The following is a 15,394-nucleotide window of genomic DNA, read 5'->3' on the forward strand; positions in this document are numbered from 1 at the left end:
TACAGCATTTCAAAATCTGCACCTTGTTAAAAGAAGTAAATTGCAGGGGTCTCAAACCTATGGAAAATGTCATGTGTTTAGGGAAAGAAGATTGGAGAGGGGAGAACAGAGATGTCTTGCCACCAAAATGCAGCCAGATGTTTAACTTCCCATTGAAATATGATGTTCCCTCTACTCAAGGACAAAAAAATCTAATGTGAAAAAAAATGAAACTCAATGCATTGTGCATAGAGAACAGCAGGGTCAAGCAAATTAAAGATAAAACACATTACTGTGTATCACAGTTAAAGAGTGTGGGGTTAATGACAATACAGACATTAACACTTAGTAATGTGATATTTAAAAAATATTTATATAATTGTAATGTGTCATACCAAATAAATTTTACTGCATAGCACTGCTGTATCACAGACGTATCTTCTGACTGGTTTGACCTATGGCTTTTTTGTGCTATCCCTGAAAGTGGCCAGGCAGGAGATGCTTTAGGAGGAACACAACAGACAGTAGAAAAAGTACATCTGCCTCACTCAACTCCCAAAACAGAGCTTGATTTACATAATGAAATCTTGATTCAGGTTATACTCAATCATTTCATGGAATACAACATTGCAGTTAGAAGGATCAAGAACGGGGTGTGTACACATTTTCCTTACACACACAAAGAAAAGTCTCTTTAACACATCAGATTTATGAAATTATCAATAAGACTGTTACTATTTAGATGGTCTTTAGGCAAAGACATAATTTTGGCAGGAGGAAGAATTATCACTATTTTCTGGAACGATGTTAAAAACAGCCAGTCAAGACTTTTTGCAACATAGAAAAACAAATGTGGGATTTCCTTTAATGAACTGGGTGATTGCTTTGCTTATTACACCAAGGTAATATAACATTCCATTCAGCATTTGGACAGACTAAGGATTAAACTTGTAATTTTAGAAACACATGGAAAAATGGCTTTTAACTTTCAGAAATGTTTTTGAAAGTCCATCCATCACTTTTAGATGAAGTAGAATATCACGGGTCTTCAATGCCCACCATTAGACAGGTCATTGTCTTTAATGTGTGCCATTAAAAAATACTGTTTTCAGAAGTTAAAGGAGCCCCTGAAATAACCCAGACCTTTGTTTTCTGAGTCCGAAAAAATTAAGATACCCCTCCTGAAAGTGAATTTCTTCACTGACACCAACCAATGGGAGCATTATGGTCAACCTGTGACAGCTCTTGGCCCACTGCCTGGCAGTGGCTAATAACAGCCCCCCTTCCATTAGTGAAATCCCCTAATTATTATTGTTATAATCCCCCATCCCCTGTTATGAGTGGGATAACCATGACTGAGCTCACCTATTGTATTGGCTCTGGCCGAAGGACTCGCTAATGTTGCTGGCACGGAGGACTTGAGCGAACTGGCCCCACTGTTTATTCTCAGAGCTGGCATGTGAGGAGAGGTGGGTGATGTGGGAGATTTGCCATCAGATGTCTTGGGTTTGGCTGAAAGGTTCAGAGGCTGGGCCACTTCATCCTGCAAAAAGCAGAGGAGAAAAAGAATGTTCTCACCAAACTGCTGTTGGCAGTGAAGACACTGGTTTCAGCTCACATGAACTTCTAAACCTGAGAGGTTGTATCATATATATGAAGATCAAATGTGATACCATCTTGTCACTCTGGTTTGGAACTGAAATGATAGATAAACTGGAAAATCAGTGTGACATGATCAGAGAACATCATCCATTTGCACTTCGTGTGAGAGTTGTCTCTGAAGAAATTATTCCCATCAACAAGGCATTGAACATGAAAATAAAGAGCAATTTAACAGCTATATTTTATTCTGAATCTAAGATTCATTAATGAAGTCAAAACTGAAGACCATCTTCACTTAAAACTCAACCACCACTAGCCAAACTGGGTAAACAATGAATGGGGGGGTTCAGTTGGGTTTTTTAATGGTCTTTTTTTCTTGTTTTCTTTGGGTTTTTTGGGTTTTTTTATTGTGTGTGTGCCTTTTCTTCAGGTGTTGTTTTGTTTTAACTTGTACTTTCCCCTGAACTTCCCAGACTTAGAATTCCAAGCACAAAAACACCACAGGAAATAAATACTTCTCTTCCACCTTCACAAAATCTGAGACAGTAACATGGATAATTCTGCATATACCCTTAGATGTTTTTATCTGTCTCAAAGTTTAACTTCTAGATTTCAGCAATTATTATTATTATGTGAAAATACAATAATTGGGTGACATTTTTTGTGGGGTAACTGGAATTATTCCTAAACCTGTCTTGATTACACAGAGTGACAGGCAATGCTATAAAAAACATTAAAATGCCAAGTAATGTATTTTTGTTCGATCAAAGTAAAATACAGTAAGAAAAAAAAAAAAACAACAGAGATGGGAGAAAAGGATTTTTCAACATTTTAGTATTTTAGAAGTGATTTTAACTGACTTTTAAATAAGCAGAACTAATGGATGTGATATTAGATCAAATCACCACATAACAGCTTAGCTCTTGTCTGACACTGTGGCTTAGGAAAGTCATCCTTTAGCTGCAAGAAGTGCTACATCAGTGTGGTGGTTAAAACAACTGGGTTTCAGCTCTAGACACTGAAGAAACTGATTCTGGTCTCCCTAAATTCTAAGTATGTTTAGCTTTATAAAATTATTCCTTGCTTACAACAATGCAAAGCTGAGTGAGACTAGACTCTGCTTTTGGTTTTTGTGAGTTTTTTTCGTGTTTGAGTGTTTTACTGTTACCACCAAAGTCTCTGTAACTATCAAGTAACAGCGATTCTTTTCCACACAGACTGATGTGCTGCAGTAAGGAAGGAATTTTAAAGCTGCCTATTGCTTGTGTAGATTGCCTATTGCTTATTGATGTAGATGTCTCCAAACCCAAGACAATTCTGCAAAGCACTGTCACGTAACTTTTCCATTGCCTCTGAGCAAAGCACCTTGGTTATACTTGATTTTATTTCTACATTTGGTTATATTTATACAGAGTTTTGTGACAGTCATAGCAGATAAACATTAGCAGAGGGACTGTGGACAAAGCTGTCATCCTAGAAGTGATGTTGAAGCCATCCTAGAGGCAGCTTGTGCATAAAATAAATGGGAAAAAAATCAGTGCATGAAATTGCCTTAGGAGCCAACACACTATACTCTCAGAAGTGAATTAGGTACCTAGATGGCAGAGGTCTGTTGATCTTCCAGGAGATGAAGGCTGCAGGGTTAAAAATGTCACCAGTAAAACCTGCATTTGACATTTTTAGAAGGGATTTGTTACTTTACAGAAATACAAATCCATTGTATTAGAATAAAATAGATAAAAGACAAAATAAAAACAGAATAAAATACCAGCCAAATGGAAGGGGACTTGCTTTGCTGCTTCTCTGATTTCAACAAATAAATAAAGAAGTCTCACAACAGTCCAACTACAATGTTGTGAAATCAGTACTGAGTTAGTTGCATGAAAGTTTTAAGTACAAATGAGCCAACAAACCAACCAAACACAGCGACCTTGTGCCAGACAAGGATCCCTGAATAGAAAACTCATGTATTTGGAAGACAGCCTGAGAAGCCAAGCAAACCTGCCCACAGACTTGTTTCAGTTCAATCCAAGAGGGTTTGGTTTCCATGTACGTTTGATTCTTGACATCTGCTGTAAGTCTCAACAAAAGGGGCTGATTAGTGTCAGATATGGGACTGAAAGCTGCATCGTGCTCTCTGCCCAAAAGAAATCTGACTGAGAGCAGCACCAGTTCAGAAGGAGCAGCAGCTAGCTGATAATAGGAATGGCTCTCACACGCTGCAAAGGCAGCTTGGATTCCAATCTACATCCTTACAGTGACAGGTTTTTTCATCCTCTTGCCTCAGTCCCTTAGCTATCCTATCCCCAGAAACCTTATTTCCTTCCCCCCTTTTGCTCCTTCTTTTTCTCAGCTCTTTAGTTCCTTTTCTTTTAACCTGGTGTGAAGGCAAGGTCCTGTCCAAGTCCACCAGACAATGGTGGTTCAAATTTAATGCAAGTTAGAAACAGAGGAGGAGTTTTCCCCCCCACTGTAGGCATCAAGCAATGAGGCTGTTTGTGTTGTAACTATTCTCGGTAGTAAGGATGCTCTTCTTCATTCAAGTCAGCACAGCCTTCTCTGAAGCCAAGAAATATAAGGTCTTGTGGAAATAATAGAAGTCGACAGTTCCAGAGCTGATAAATGTCATTCCAAATTGCCCCTTCATTCACTTCCACTGTGTGTTCAGGCTAATGGTAAATTAATCGGAGGTCACAGAAGCTTGGTTCTCATAAAGGGGGGAATAAGTAAATAATTTTCAGCTATTATATATATTTACAAAATGATACTACTCCACTGTTTGGTCTTTGTAACATTTTTACTTCTGTTATTTCAAAGAGCATTCTCAAATCCTCGCTGGGAGTCAAATGCATTAAAAATCCTACGTTGCATCATGATTTGGTAATAACTTCAGTCATTTCTTTTACAGCAGTGGAACTACACGGATTTATTCCAGAGGAATCTAAAAATATCTGGGGGACAAGTAATAACATACAATTGTGTTAAGTGTGAAGATGACTGTTAGGATCTTCACTCCTAGTCAGTGAAACATGTTACTCTTTTCCCTTTCTGCAGCCATAAATTCAGAATCCTCTGCCCCTCTAGCTTGAATCAAGAACTGTACTGTCTCCATTAGTAATCTGGGCTTGTGTAACCCCAATAAGAATTAGGTGTCAGTCTACCTTCATTTATTGACTATAAAACCTCCCAGTTAACATTCTGCCACATTACAGATTGGCAGAATTTTCCCACTTATGCCAGGGCTAGGTGTAAGACAGCTCCGGCAAGTAAGAGACAAAAGATTAAAAACCAGATGTGGCATCTTCACTTCAGGTAGATGGTATCTCTCAACAGCCAGGAGATTTGTTTGTATGCAGTGGATCACAGAATCTAGAATTACTTCATGCAATCAGTTTTTATTAGAGAAAGCATGGATTGGTCCCTGCCTTTTTTTGAAATGCAGCTATTCTAAGATGACATTGATAAGGCAGGGTTTTTTTCCCAAGCCAGTATTTTCTAAAGAGTTAAAGTCAAACATGTATTTATGTATCAGCCAAAACAATTAACGCTGAGACTAGAAGATGTTAAGACCCAAAAGGCTTGTAATAATATAAACACAGATGTGATGAAAGTAAAATTTGATCTTGATTAAAGGTTATGAAATGCCTCTTTAAAAGTAGCATATTTGTCTTAAAAAACAAAATACACATATGCACAAAATAAATGCAGAGAATAATGTATAAGCAAAAACACATGAAGGAGGGCTAATAAAATGTACCCACAAAAAGCAAAGCACTGGCAAAGAGATTCCCATCCCCTGTATCACAGCTGTGTCAGAACAGTTGCTGTTTCAGGGAGAACTGATTTGCCTCCCAGGACTGGAAGACTCATTAACCCAAACCTGAATTCAGGGAACTTTAAATCCTTGATTTCCTCTAGATTTTTCTTCCAGGTTGTATCTAGGTATTTGAGGAAAGAAAGAACCCTTCACCTACACCAGAATTTGGGGGGGGGGGGTAAATAAAATATTCAAGAGCTGTATTTTGTAGCATCACTCAATCTGGATTAGTATAACTCTGAGCTGTCATATTTTAAACTTTAGACACAGAAAATCTCCTGGTTGAAGTGCCTGACATGCAACACAAACAGAAATTTTGCTGGCAAGTGGAGCATGAATCACACTGATTTTAGAAGGTTTGTGTGGTCCTTTGAAAAGGTAAAATGCTATAGGTTAACACAAAGTGCTTATTAACATGGGAGGAAAAAATGAAAGAGAGGGAAAAGGAAGGGATTTGGCCACAGCCACACAGTGACAGCGGCAGAACTTCAGACAGATCCAGGACTCGCAGTCACCAATCTTGAAATAGTTGGCTGAAATGATGTCTTTTCTAATCTTTCCACCATGCTGTCTCTATTTACTTCCTCCTAGGATAAAAGGTTAATTCATCTGTATGGAGAATAGATATGGAAAAAGAAGGGGGTAAAATCTGATTTTGAGAAACTCTCTAAACCATTTATTAAAAATGGCACTATTTCAACACCAAGAGCTGAATAAAAGACTGATAGCCCACATGGATGAACCAGCCTCAGAGAATGAAAAAAGGGGGGGGAGGGGTGGTGAAAAACCCAGACAATTCATTAGGATTTGATAATCTCACTCCTTTTCACATATTTTAAGATTAGTGCACTATTAAAATACAGTTACTGAATTACTGTACTGTCATTTAAATCCAAGTGCTGGATCCCACTGTGGCACACACTGAAAGTCCAGGTTGCAGGGTTTATTACAAAATCATGAACTACTCTGGGTATCATCTGACTGGCAATACAAATGTGCTTAAATGACCTGGCTTAAGCACAGCCCAGCCTGCTCTACTAAAGAGGCTTTTCATGACCTCTGGGAACACATTCACCACATCTTGCTGCCTATTTAAATGACCTTGACAGTACAAATTACAGCCAAATGAGTTAGAAATAAGAAGCCAGGGAGGGGGGGAGTTTCTACAAGATTGCCTCTGCCACCTCAACAGAAAAAAAACCTCCTTCCCTCACCCTGGTTGTGTTTCCTGGAGATCTTCATTTCAATAGAAATGCAAAATATGGAGCACTTACTGGCATGTCTGGGGCAGAAGACAATGATGGCATTGTTGCCCACTGAACAATGCAGCCACTCAGTGGCTTATCCAGACTCCTGCTTATCCAAAAACGTCTCACCAAAATATGTAAGAAACCGAGGTGCAGGAGCAGAGATGCAAAGAAAATCCTCTGGATTTTCAGTGTCCCTCGAGACTACAGCAGTCCACACACCCATACAGAGACACTTGCATCCCCTCCCCTTCTTCTGAAGCCACGCATGGTGAAACTATCTGTAGCCATAAGAAGAAGCCAAGAGGTAAAGGCAGTTGTATAACATGTCGTATAAATGAATCATGCTGCTGATATTATCCTCACTGATGAAATAATTGTATTAAATTAAGCAGGGATGTTCACATGACAGGATGGGTGAATTAGATAATGCTCATCTGCAGCTGTACCTCCTCCTGCCACATTCTCAAGTTTTGATTAAGAATAATGTGTCCCTTCCTGCAAAGGTGGAAATTTCTCTAACTATGTAGAAAAACATATACAAGACATAAAAACAGCTATCTTGGTTATGATACGGTAATACACACAACAGAATTATTCTTCAGGTTCAGAAAAGTCATTTTATCGTACTCCTGCCCACAAGTTTCAGCACCAAAAGTAGAAGGCATGAGTAGACTCTGGTTAGACAGAAAAAGGCACTAAAAACAAGGATGAGGGCAGGTATGAGGAACAATGGTGTTCTTTCCTTCTGATTCTGCAAAGTGCACAGACCTTGATTTTTGTGATGGTGCAGAAAAATCTCTGCACCATCACAGAATCTCAAAAAAATCTCTTTTTTTTCTATACCCAGAGCAGCTTTTTTTTTTTTTTTGTTGTTGTTGTTGTTGTTTTTTTGGGTGTTTTTTTTTTTTTTTTTTTGTTTGTTTGTTTGTTTGGTTTTTGTTTTTTTTTTTTTTTTTGTTTTTTTTTGTTTTTTTTGTTTTTTTTTAAATGGTGTTGCTTGGCTGAGTATTCTTTTCCTGAATGAATTTCTCTCAGAAGACAGGTACTTTCTGGACTCAGGGCATGTTATCCAACTGAAGTTAGTACTTTACTGATACTGCCCAAATACTCTTCTTCATGGGACTCAAAACAAAGGGGGAAACTGAACTGCCTTATACTTGTGCCAAATACTCTTCTAGTTCTCTGGTCTGCTTATAGGGAACTACTCAATGAATAAATTACTCCCAAAGTCTGATTTACACACTGGGAGGATTGTTTTCTCCATTCTTCTTCATGGAGAAAAGTGGTGCAGGAACCTAGCAAGTGAATCTGTTTTGTAGCACTTCTCCCCCAGTCTTCTTTTGCAACACTGGGGACTCTCAGGGTATTTTCTGGGGACTTCTCCCTCTCAGAGAGATCCCTAACATTCTCCTCTTTCCCTTTCTTTTACAGGAAGTATAGTTGCCAGGAAAGAAGCCAGCCACCATAAAGACTAATTTGCTGCCCTGAAAACCCCAAGCTTTGATTTTGTCTGGTCTGCACATTGTGACAGTAAAAACCAGAGAGCTGCTGGGTGGTTTTCACTTTGTGCTGAGCAGTGTTGGTTCCCAAATTTGTATGCAGAATTCCCAAACAGACAGAGGAAGAACAGAAGAGGAGCACGTAAAACAACTTGTTTATGAAGATGGCAGGCCCTCAGAGATTCCTTCCCCCTCACCCCACAGCCTCTGTATGTGACACTTATTCCACTTATTCCATAGTATCTCTGCTATAAGCCATGGAATACAGATGCTGAAATAATAGAGGAGGAAATACAAAATTACAGGATCATTTTAGCCCTCCTGCTGTCTCAGACGTGGAAGAGTGGGATGTTTCAGTTGCAGGGCAGCCTTAAAGCAGTGTCTAGGGAGAGAACTATGGAGCTGCTCTTCACAATCCATATCCAATGATGACCTGGGGTAAAGGCCTTCCTTTTGTGTAGCATCTGCTCAGACCTCTGCACACAGAAGCAACTCTTTAAAGGTCTCCAGGAAAAAGTGCACTTGGACCTTGTCCTTTGGGGTCTCCTCATGGAGCACAAGGCAGGCTGCTTGGCCAACAGAATACACCAGGACATGCAGCTTAGCAGAATGAACAGACTGGTACATGTTTACCCAAAATTCATTTGTTTAGTTTCACAAATCTTCAGAGACACGTCCTCCAAACCACACTTGTAGTTTCTGGCTGGCTTCAGACTTTCAAAATGCCCAACCATCCTTGTGAACTCTGCTAGTAATCTCCACAGACAAATAGCACAATGTGTTTGAGGAAAGCAGCCAGTATGAGATTTTTAGGCTAATTTTCCTTGATCACGACTTTTCAGTCATACCAACCTCTAGGGAAACCTGATGACTTATGGATGCTTATCCCAATCCAGATCCAAACTTCAAGCATTCATTTTCATCCACACAGAAGTAAATTACTTAGTCCTATCACCATTATTCTTCTAACTGGGCATTTGCTCTTCTGTTTGACTGGAACTAGCAGAAGTGAGAGTTGCTCACCACATTGCTGGGAGAACCCAGAAAGAGGATTTTTCAGTACAGCATGAAAATAAACTGCAGGAACAAAGAGCTTTTAGCATTTACTTGCACCTCATAATGAAAAACCTCCTTCCCATTCTGCATCTCTAAGTGAGTGAAAATTTAACTCAGCAGCCTCATATACAAAAAAGCCTCTGAGCAAATCTCGCCAGGGTGGTCCTGAAATGAGAAGGGACCATGTTGAGTAAAGACAAAACATGAGCCAGTGCAAAACAACTACTCACTTGGGATTCTCCTTGTCTGTACTTCATGCCAAACTTGGGTCCTGCTGTTAGCTTTTTGCATCTAACTATTGTTCAGCTGAATTTCTCACTTCACTACTTCCTTCACCTGATTATTTGGTGTCATGTTATTAATGAAGTACTTAGGTCAGAGGCTCAAGTCAGAGGCTAAGCAGGAGGAGTGATTTAGGCACAGGTCAGCAGGGACTGATGCAGCCACTGCAAATCTGCAGGGGAAGATGACAACTGATCTTTCACAATTTTAACCATGAAAATCACATCACATGTGGTAAAAAACATCAGAGAGGATCATAAAATTGTGGGGAAAAGGAAGGGAAAGGATTCTTCCTATGAAGACTGCTTCTCCCAAACTGTCCCCACTGAAATACATGGCAACCAGCACAGTAAAAGAAGGGGAAAAAAACCCACTTCTCCAGTGTACCATAGGAATTATTAATTAATTAGAGCTCATAATTACTCTGACAGCTTTTGCCTTATTTTACAACTGGGAAGAATAAGGCACAAGGTGGCTCAATGATTTGCCTAATCTCATACAGTAAACAGCTGAGTCATTAAGAAGAACAGAACCACTTTTCTTCAGAGCAGTGTTTGGGAGCTTCTTTGACAGTGTCCTGAACCTCCTACAATGTCCAGCTGCTTCAAAGGAAGTTGCAAAGAACGTAGACAGAGGTCAGACAGTTTGGTCTGTGGTTATGTATTCCTGAAGTTGTGCTGGGTAGAAACTGTAGTGGCCTGTGCCCCAGCTAATTTTGTTTTTTTTAAAAAAAATCTTTTCTGTGTAGTTCTGTCCAATAATACCCAGAAGGCTGAACGTGTGGAGTTGTATCTGTATTAATGCCCTCTTCCACCTAAAACAAGGCTGTTTAAAAAATGGAAATAGACATTGGACTGGATTTTGTTGCTGCCTAAACTGAACCTCGAGTCACTGCCTTCCAATGAATCATCCCCCAGTAAATGTTACGCAGAATGAACAGCAATAAAAACACCCAAACCTGAAAGGATGGGGAAAGACTTGGAAGGAAATAAAACAAGGACCTGCAAAGCCAAACAGCATTACAAACTGGTACATTTTAAATGAACGAGAAAACAAAAGCCACACTGATCAAAGCCTCCCACCTCCTCTCTGTGGTGGATGACACCTTCGCTGGGAGCACACCACCACCTCTAACCCCACACCTGCAAAAGGAATTAATTTCAAAAAGAACACAGACCAAAGCAAACCATATCAAAACAAATTAGCAACAGACCCCTCATCCTGCTGTGGTCAGACAGAAGAGGCAAAGATGCTCATAGTTGCTAAGATTCAGGGGGGAAAAAGACAAAACAAAACCATCACCCTCCCCCCCCCCCCAAAAAAAAAACCCCGAAAAACCCAAAAAACCAAACAACAACCCAAACCAAAAAACAACCCAGCTGTTGAAAACTTTTGAAGAAACAAGTCCAAAGACCTTGAAAGAAAAGAGATTTCAAACAGCTTGGACAACTGGCAGGGGGCAAAGAAATTCCTTTTCAATAAACACCTGCGCTTTCTCTGACTTCGGATATCTCTGTGTAACCTAGGTGGATTTTTCACTAAGAGAGGCACTAAGTACAGCCCTAGGAATATGTAGTGCAAAGATAATGTACACTGTATTTATTTATAGATACACACAACTGCAACAAAAATGTCAAAATACATTTTGCAACTGTAGATCTGAACTGCTTGACAATTTGTTTTTCCAACTAATAGCTTTTCAAAGGAAAACTATCAACACAAAGCTCATCTGTCTTTAATGCTTGCATGCTATTAACAACATCCCAGATCACTAAAATCAAAATGATTTTACAGTTTGGTCTTGCTGGATATCTTTATGTTTCATCTCCTTTTAGCAGCGAGATGAAATCTAACCAGCAGCTGCAGAAAACTGAGGGAGTTTGAGGTACTGTAGGGAATGTTCAAAGCCAACACATACTCCTTCAGTAAATACTGTACTCATAGAATAATTTGTTTGATATTTATACCCCTTCCATGCTCCTATGTGTAGGGTCAACTACTTGAGAGAACATCTGATGGGAATGGTTGGGAATTGTTGCAGTCATGCCTTTTTTTACCTGCTGATTCCTTAGGTCATCCCAAAGAGACTCAGGTTCAGTTCCAGACTTTACAACAAACTTTCTTGGTGAATTTGAGTGAGTCACTCCTTCTCCAACCTTCTGTACATGGTCACTAACATCTTTGTGAAGTCATCATTAAATATCACCAAATATAAATTCTAGTGTTTTGCACAAGAGCACATGGCTACAGAAAGCAAAGGGTCACCCCTTTGTCTCAATTCTCTCACAAAACTGGAGACAATGCAACCTTTCACCTATGAAAAGGGCAGACTGGATGCAACCTGGGCATACATCAGTCATGTTTGTGAAACTGCATGGGAACACCACCATTAGCAAATCTTTAAGTTTAGCAACTACTATTGATGTTATATATTTATCTCTCTCTGTCTATCCATATTGACTCTACCTATGTTTATTATTATTTGCTGCAGAATGCAGAATACAAGCAAAAGAGTGCTGAAGAAGTATTCAGCCCCCCTTGGTGCACAGACTTCAGATCCTATTCCTGATTCACACCAGCAGAAATGAAATCACCATCAGGACCAGTATTGGGGCCAAATTGCTGGCAGGCACAATGAACCACTAATTGCTGGATTAATTAGTAAGACTCATAGTTTGTCCCCATGAGATGCTGAATACTTTCAGCTCCTTTTAAAACCTTGCATCTTAGAAATTAAAATTAACAACTGCAAACTAGTATTTTTGTTACACTGTAGAAACTCAGCAGGAATTTGAAGTCAGATCACAGGAATGCTAAAATTCCATTATGCAAAATTAGGCAGATTTTTATCTGACATTTCCCTGTTAATTCTGGAGAACATGCATGCATCCACACACAATAGCTACTCCATGCTGCTCCTCAAGCCCAAACAATTGGTTAAAATAGTTTTTGTAATTCTGAAAGAAGACAACTGCCTCACAAAATACCTTTAAAATCCCCCAGTACCACACTATTAAGACCAAAATTTTCTTTTCAGATATAAAACAAATGTCTATTTAAGCACACTTCCAAATGCATTTCCATCACTCAGCCAGAACACTTTTACCTCCCAGAAGCTGACACTGTAAGAGATGGAAAGAGAGACAGAGAGGGAGAAGAGACCTCTAGTCCACCTACTGGCTTCACTGAAGGCAGTGAATCCAGCTCTAGCTCATTTCAAGTAGGTTCAACTGTGTCAAAGGTTACCCACAAGCTATTTCTTGATGATTTATAGCTGATGTCTACAGATCTCCTTTTATTTTAATGATGACTTCAATACAGATGCTAAGGCATTCTTTGTCTTCACAGAAGTGTATGGGAGGGAAGCTGACATCTTAAAAAAAGAGAATTCTAAGAGACTGATTTGCTTTTTCTGAACAGGGCCAGCTCTGGGCAGTTTTTATATCTTATCCAGAAGGAAAAAAAAAAAAAAAAAAGGAAAAAATATCCCCCTTCACCCTTGTCTCCTATACTAGAGCTGCTATGTTTCTGTGACTTATCCTGGGCACAAATCCTAGAGCACTGACTCAATGTGTATGTCACCAGTTAATTATCATCAAGACAAGACACTGGGACACTTGGTAAGCATAAGATAATTTTATCTCTTCACCAGTAATAACATGTATTTATATAGCATTATTTTGCTCTGCTTGAGCCCAGAGTCCCAAAGATACCATCATGGGAATCCTTCCACCCAGAATGGAGCCACAATCATTTGAGGGTGAGGAACAACAGCACAGGAAAAGCAGCAGCAGGACATATCACATCCATTTGAAATTTCAGGTGTTGTGCTGGTGAAACTGCTGACAGTGGTCCAAATGTGAGATTTTTTCAACCTCAGCATTAGTCTGAGTGTGCACAAGGTCTGTGTGTATGCGCTGAATTTTCCTGATCTCAAATTTCGTCTGTGCCTTTATAGAAAATCTTGAAAGTACAGGCTATCCACTCATTTATGAAAAATAATAAGCAAATAGAGATAAATTAATTAATTTCAGAGTTTACTTACAGACTATTTTCTGTGAACATTTGAAACTAGGAGGAGAATACCCAAAAAAGAAGATAATTTTAGAGAAGAATAAGAATATTGGAAAAAAAGCACAAAAGGGGGTCGTTCTGATCTGCAAGCAAAGCAGAAAAAAAGCCAAGAGTTTAGATTAACAGAGCTCAAGATTGACTGAGGCAACCAACAAGCTAAATTCAAAATACATTAACTTACATCTGTAACCTGAAGTGTATACAGCTCTTAGCATGGCTGAAGATAAAAATAATCAGTGACCTGGAATGACTGCTCCCCCTGAGAGAGCTACCTTTGGAAAGAAAGAAATTCACAAGAACCCACACAACAAAAACGCTCTCCAGACTTGCTACATACGTATGTTTTCTTCCTAATTGTACACTGAATTAAAATGACTTTACTAATCATGTCACCGTGTTGCTGCCTTTTATGGTACACTGCTTTCTCTGGAGCGTTCTGGAGACGAATAAATTCACCCCGGAAACTCAACTTCAGAAAGCTTTTCTGCGCCAGTTTTGCCATGGATATGTCATGTTGGGTTGTGTTTGTCACCGTGCAGCTCCTGCTGTGTTGTGTTAGCTGCAGGTCACATAACACAGTGTGGCTGATCCATGACGTGAGATGTCACTGCCCGGCACATCAGCTGTGACAAACCCCTCTGCTTCATCTCCAGGGACACACACGGGCCCCCTGCTCCCAACCCACAAACAGGTGCTGGCACAGCCACTATCAAAGCTGAAGGAACTTCTTTGTGACTTATGAAAATAACTCAAAAAGTTAAAATACTTCTGCGACATCGTGGTTCTAAACTGAGAAACTTTCTCTGCACTGTTCCCATTACAGACATGGTTTTCCCCTCCATGCCTTCCATGCATCAAGTTACTCAGAAATGTTTTATCAAACAGTTTTTTCCTAATATTTTTTATTTTTACCAGTTCTGACAATAGCTTATCTTTTCTTTAAAAGCAGCAATGAAAAATGTAGCAAGTTGACATTAAACAACCAGAAACTAAACTCATTCATTAGCACAAAACGTACACATTTGAATTCACAGTCTGACAGCATTAATGGATAAAGACACGTGATTGAGGCTGAAATTTTAAACCAGTTTCATATGTTAGATCCTGTCACATCAGTTTGTCTGCCTCAGATGTTCTTTGGATACTCCCAAATATTCACTCTGGATGCCACTGGAGCAATTTTACTGGGAGATTCTACAGTAAAAAGTCTAATTTTGCTGTGAACTGTTTATGCCTTAGCAGAATTTTCAACATGAAATCTTCTAAGATTTGAGACTAAAAATTAATCCCACTTTAATAAAAAAGTAACTCACAGATTTATTTTCTTAGCTGCTTTCTAAGCCTTTGAGATACATTTATACCAATCTCTAAGTTTCAGGCATGACAACATGAAGATTTCTGTTTAAATGAGATTCTTACATACTCACAACACTTCAGGACCTTGGACCTTAAGGAGGCTACATTATAAAATCACAACACGTAGCCACACTGCTTTGAAAAATATGTGTACTCTAAAGTGATGCTTTCCACATAATGTCTCTAAATCCCTCTTTTGCAACAGCTCATTTTATACTGAACAATTCAACCTGCATTCTGTACAACAAATGTGTAGTTCTGAGAAACCTGAGAGAAATAGTTGCCAAGCACTTCACATAAATCTAAAGTTAATACTAATCTAAAAAGAAACTGTCTTGTTGAATTTGAAAATAAAACAGATTTTTACACTCTGCTGCTAAATTTTGCTTCTCTTCAGCTATCCACAGATACCAGGGATTAGAGATTAAAATGTTTCAGATTAAAATATTTTTGGAGCTCCCTTGTTACATGATTATCAT

General features: G+C 39.1%; 1 protein-coding gene across 6 annotated transcripts in view; it reads right to left on the minus strand.

The window, feature by feature from the left end:
* SOX5 (SRY-box transcription factor 5) overlaps positions 1 to 15,394 on the minus strand; it is a 290,140-nt gene that overhangs the window by 34,628 nt on the left and 240,118 nt on the right. For all 6 annotated transcript variants that reach the window (XM_058852941.1, XM_058852940.1, XM_058852939.1 and 3 more), the window contains one exon: positions 1,345 to 1,522. In XM_058852941.1, the coding sequence (XP_058708924.1) occupies positions 1,345 to 1,522 (178 nt within the window). The remainder of the gene's footprint in view (positions 1 to 1,344; positions 1,523 to 15,394) is intronic.

Source organism: Poecile atricapillus, chromosome 18 (assembly GCF_030490865.1).
Source record: "Poecile atricapillus isolate bPoeAtr1 chromosome 18, bPoeAtr1.hap1, whole genome shotgun sequence".
Classification (NCBI taxonomy): domain Eukaryota; kingdom Metazoa; phylum Chordata; class Aves; order Passeriformes; family Paridae; genus Poecile; species Poecile atricapillus.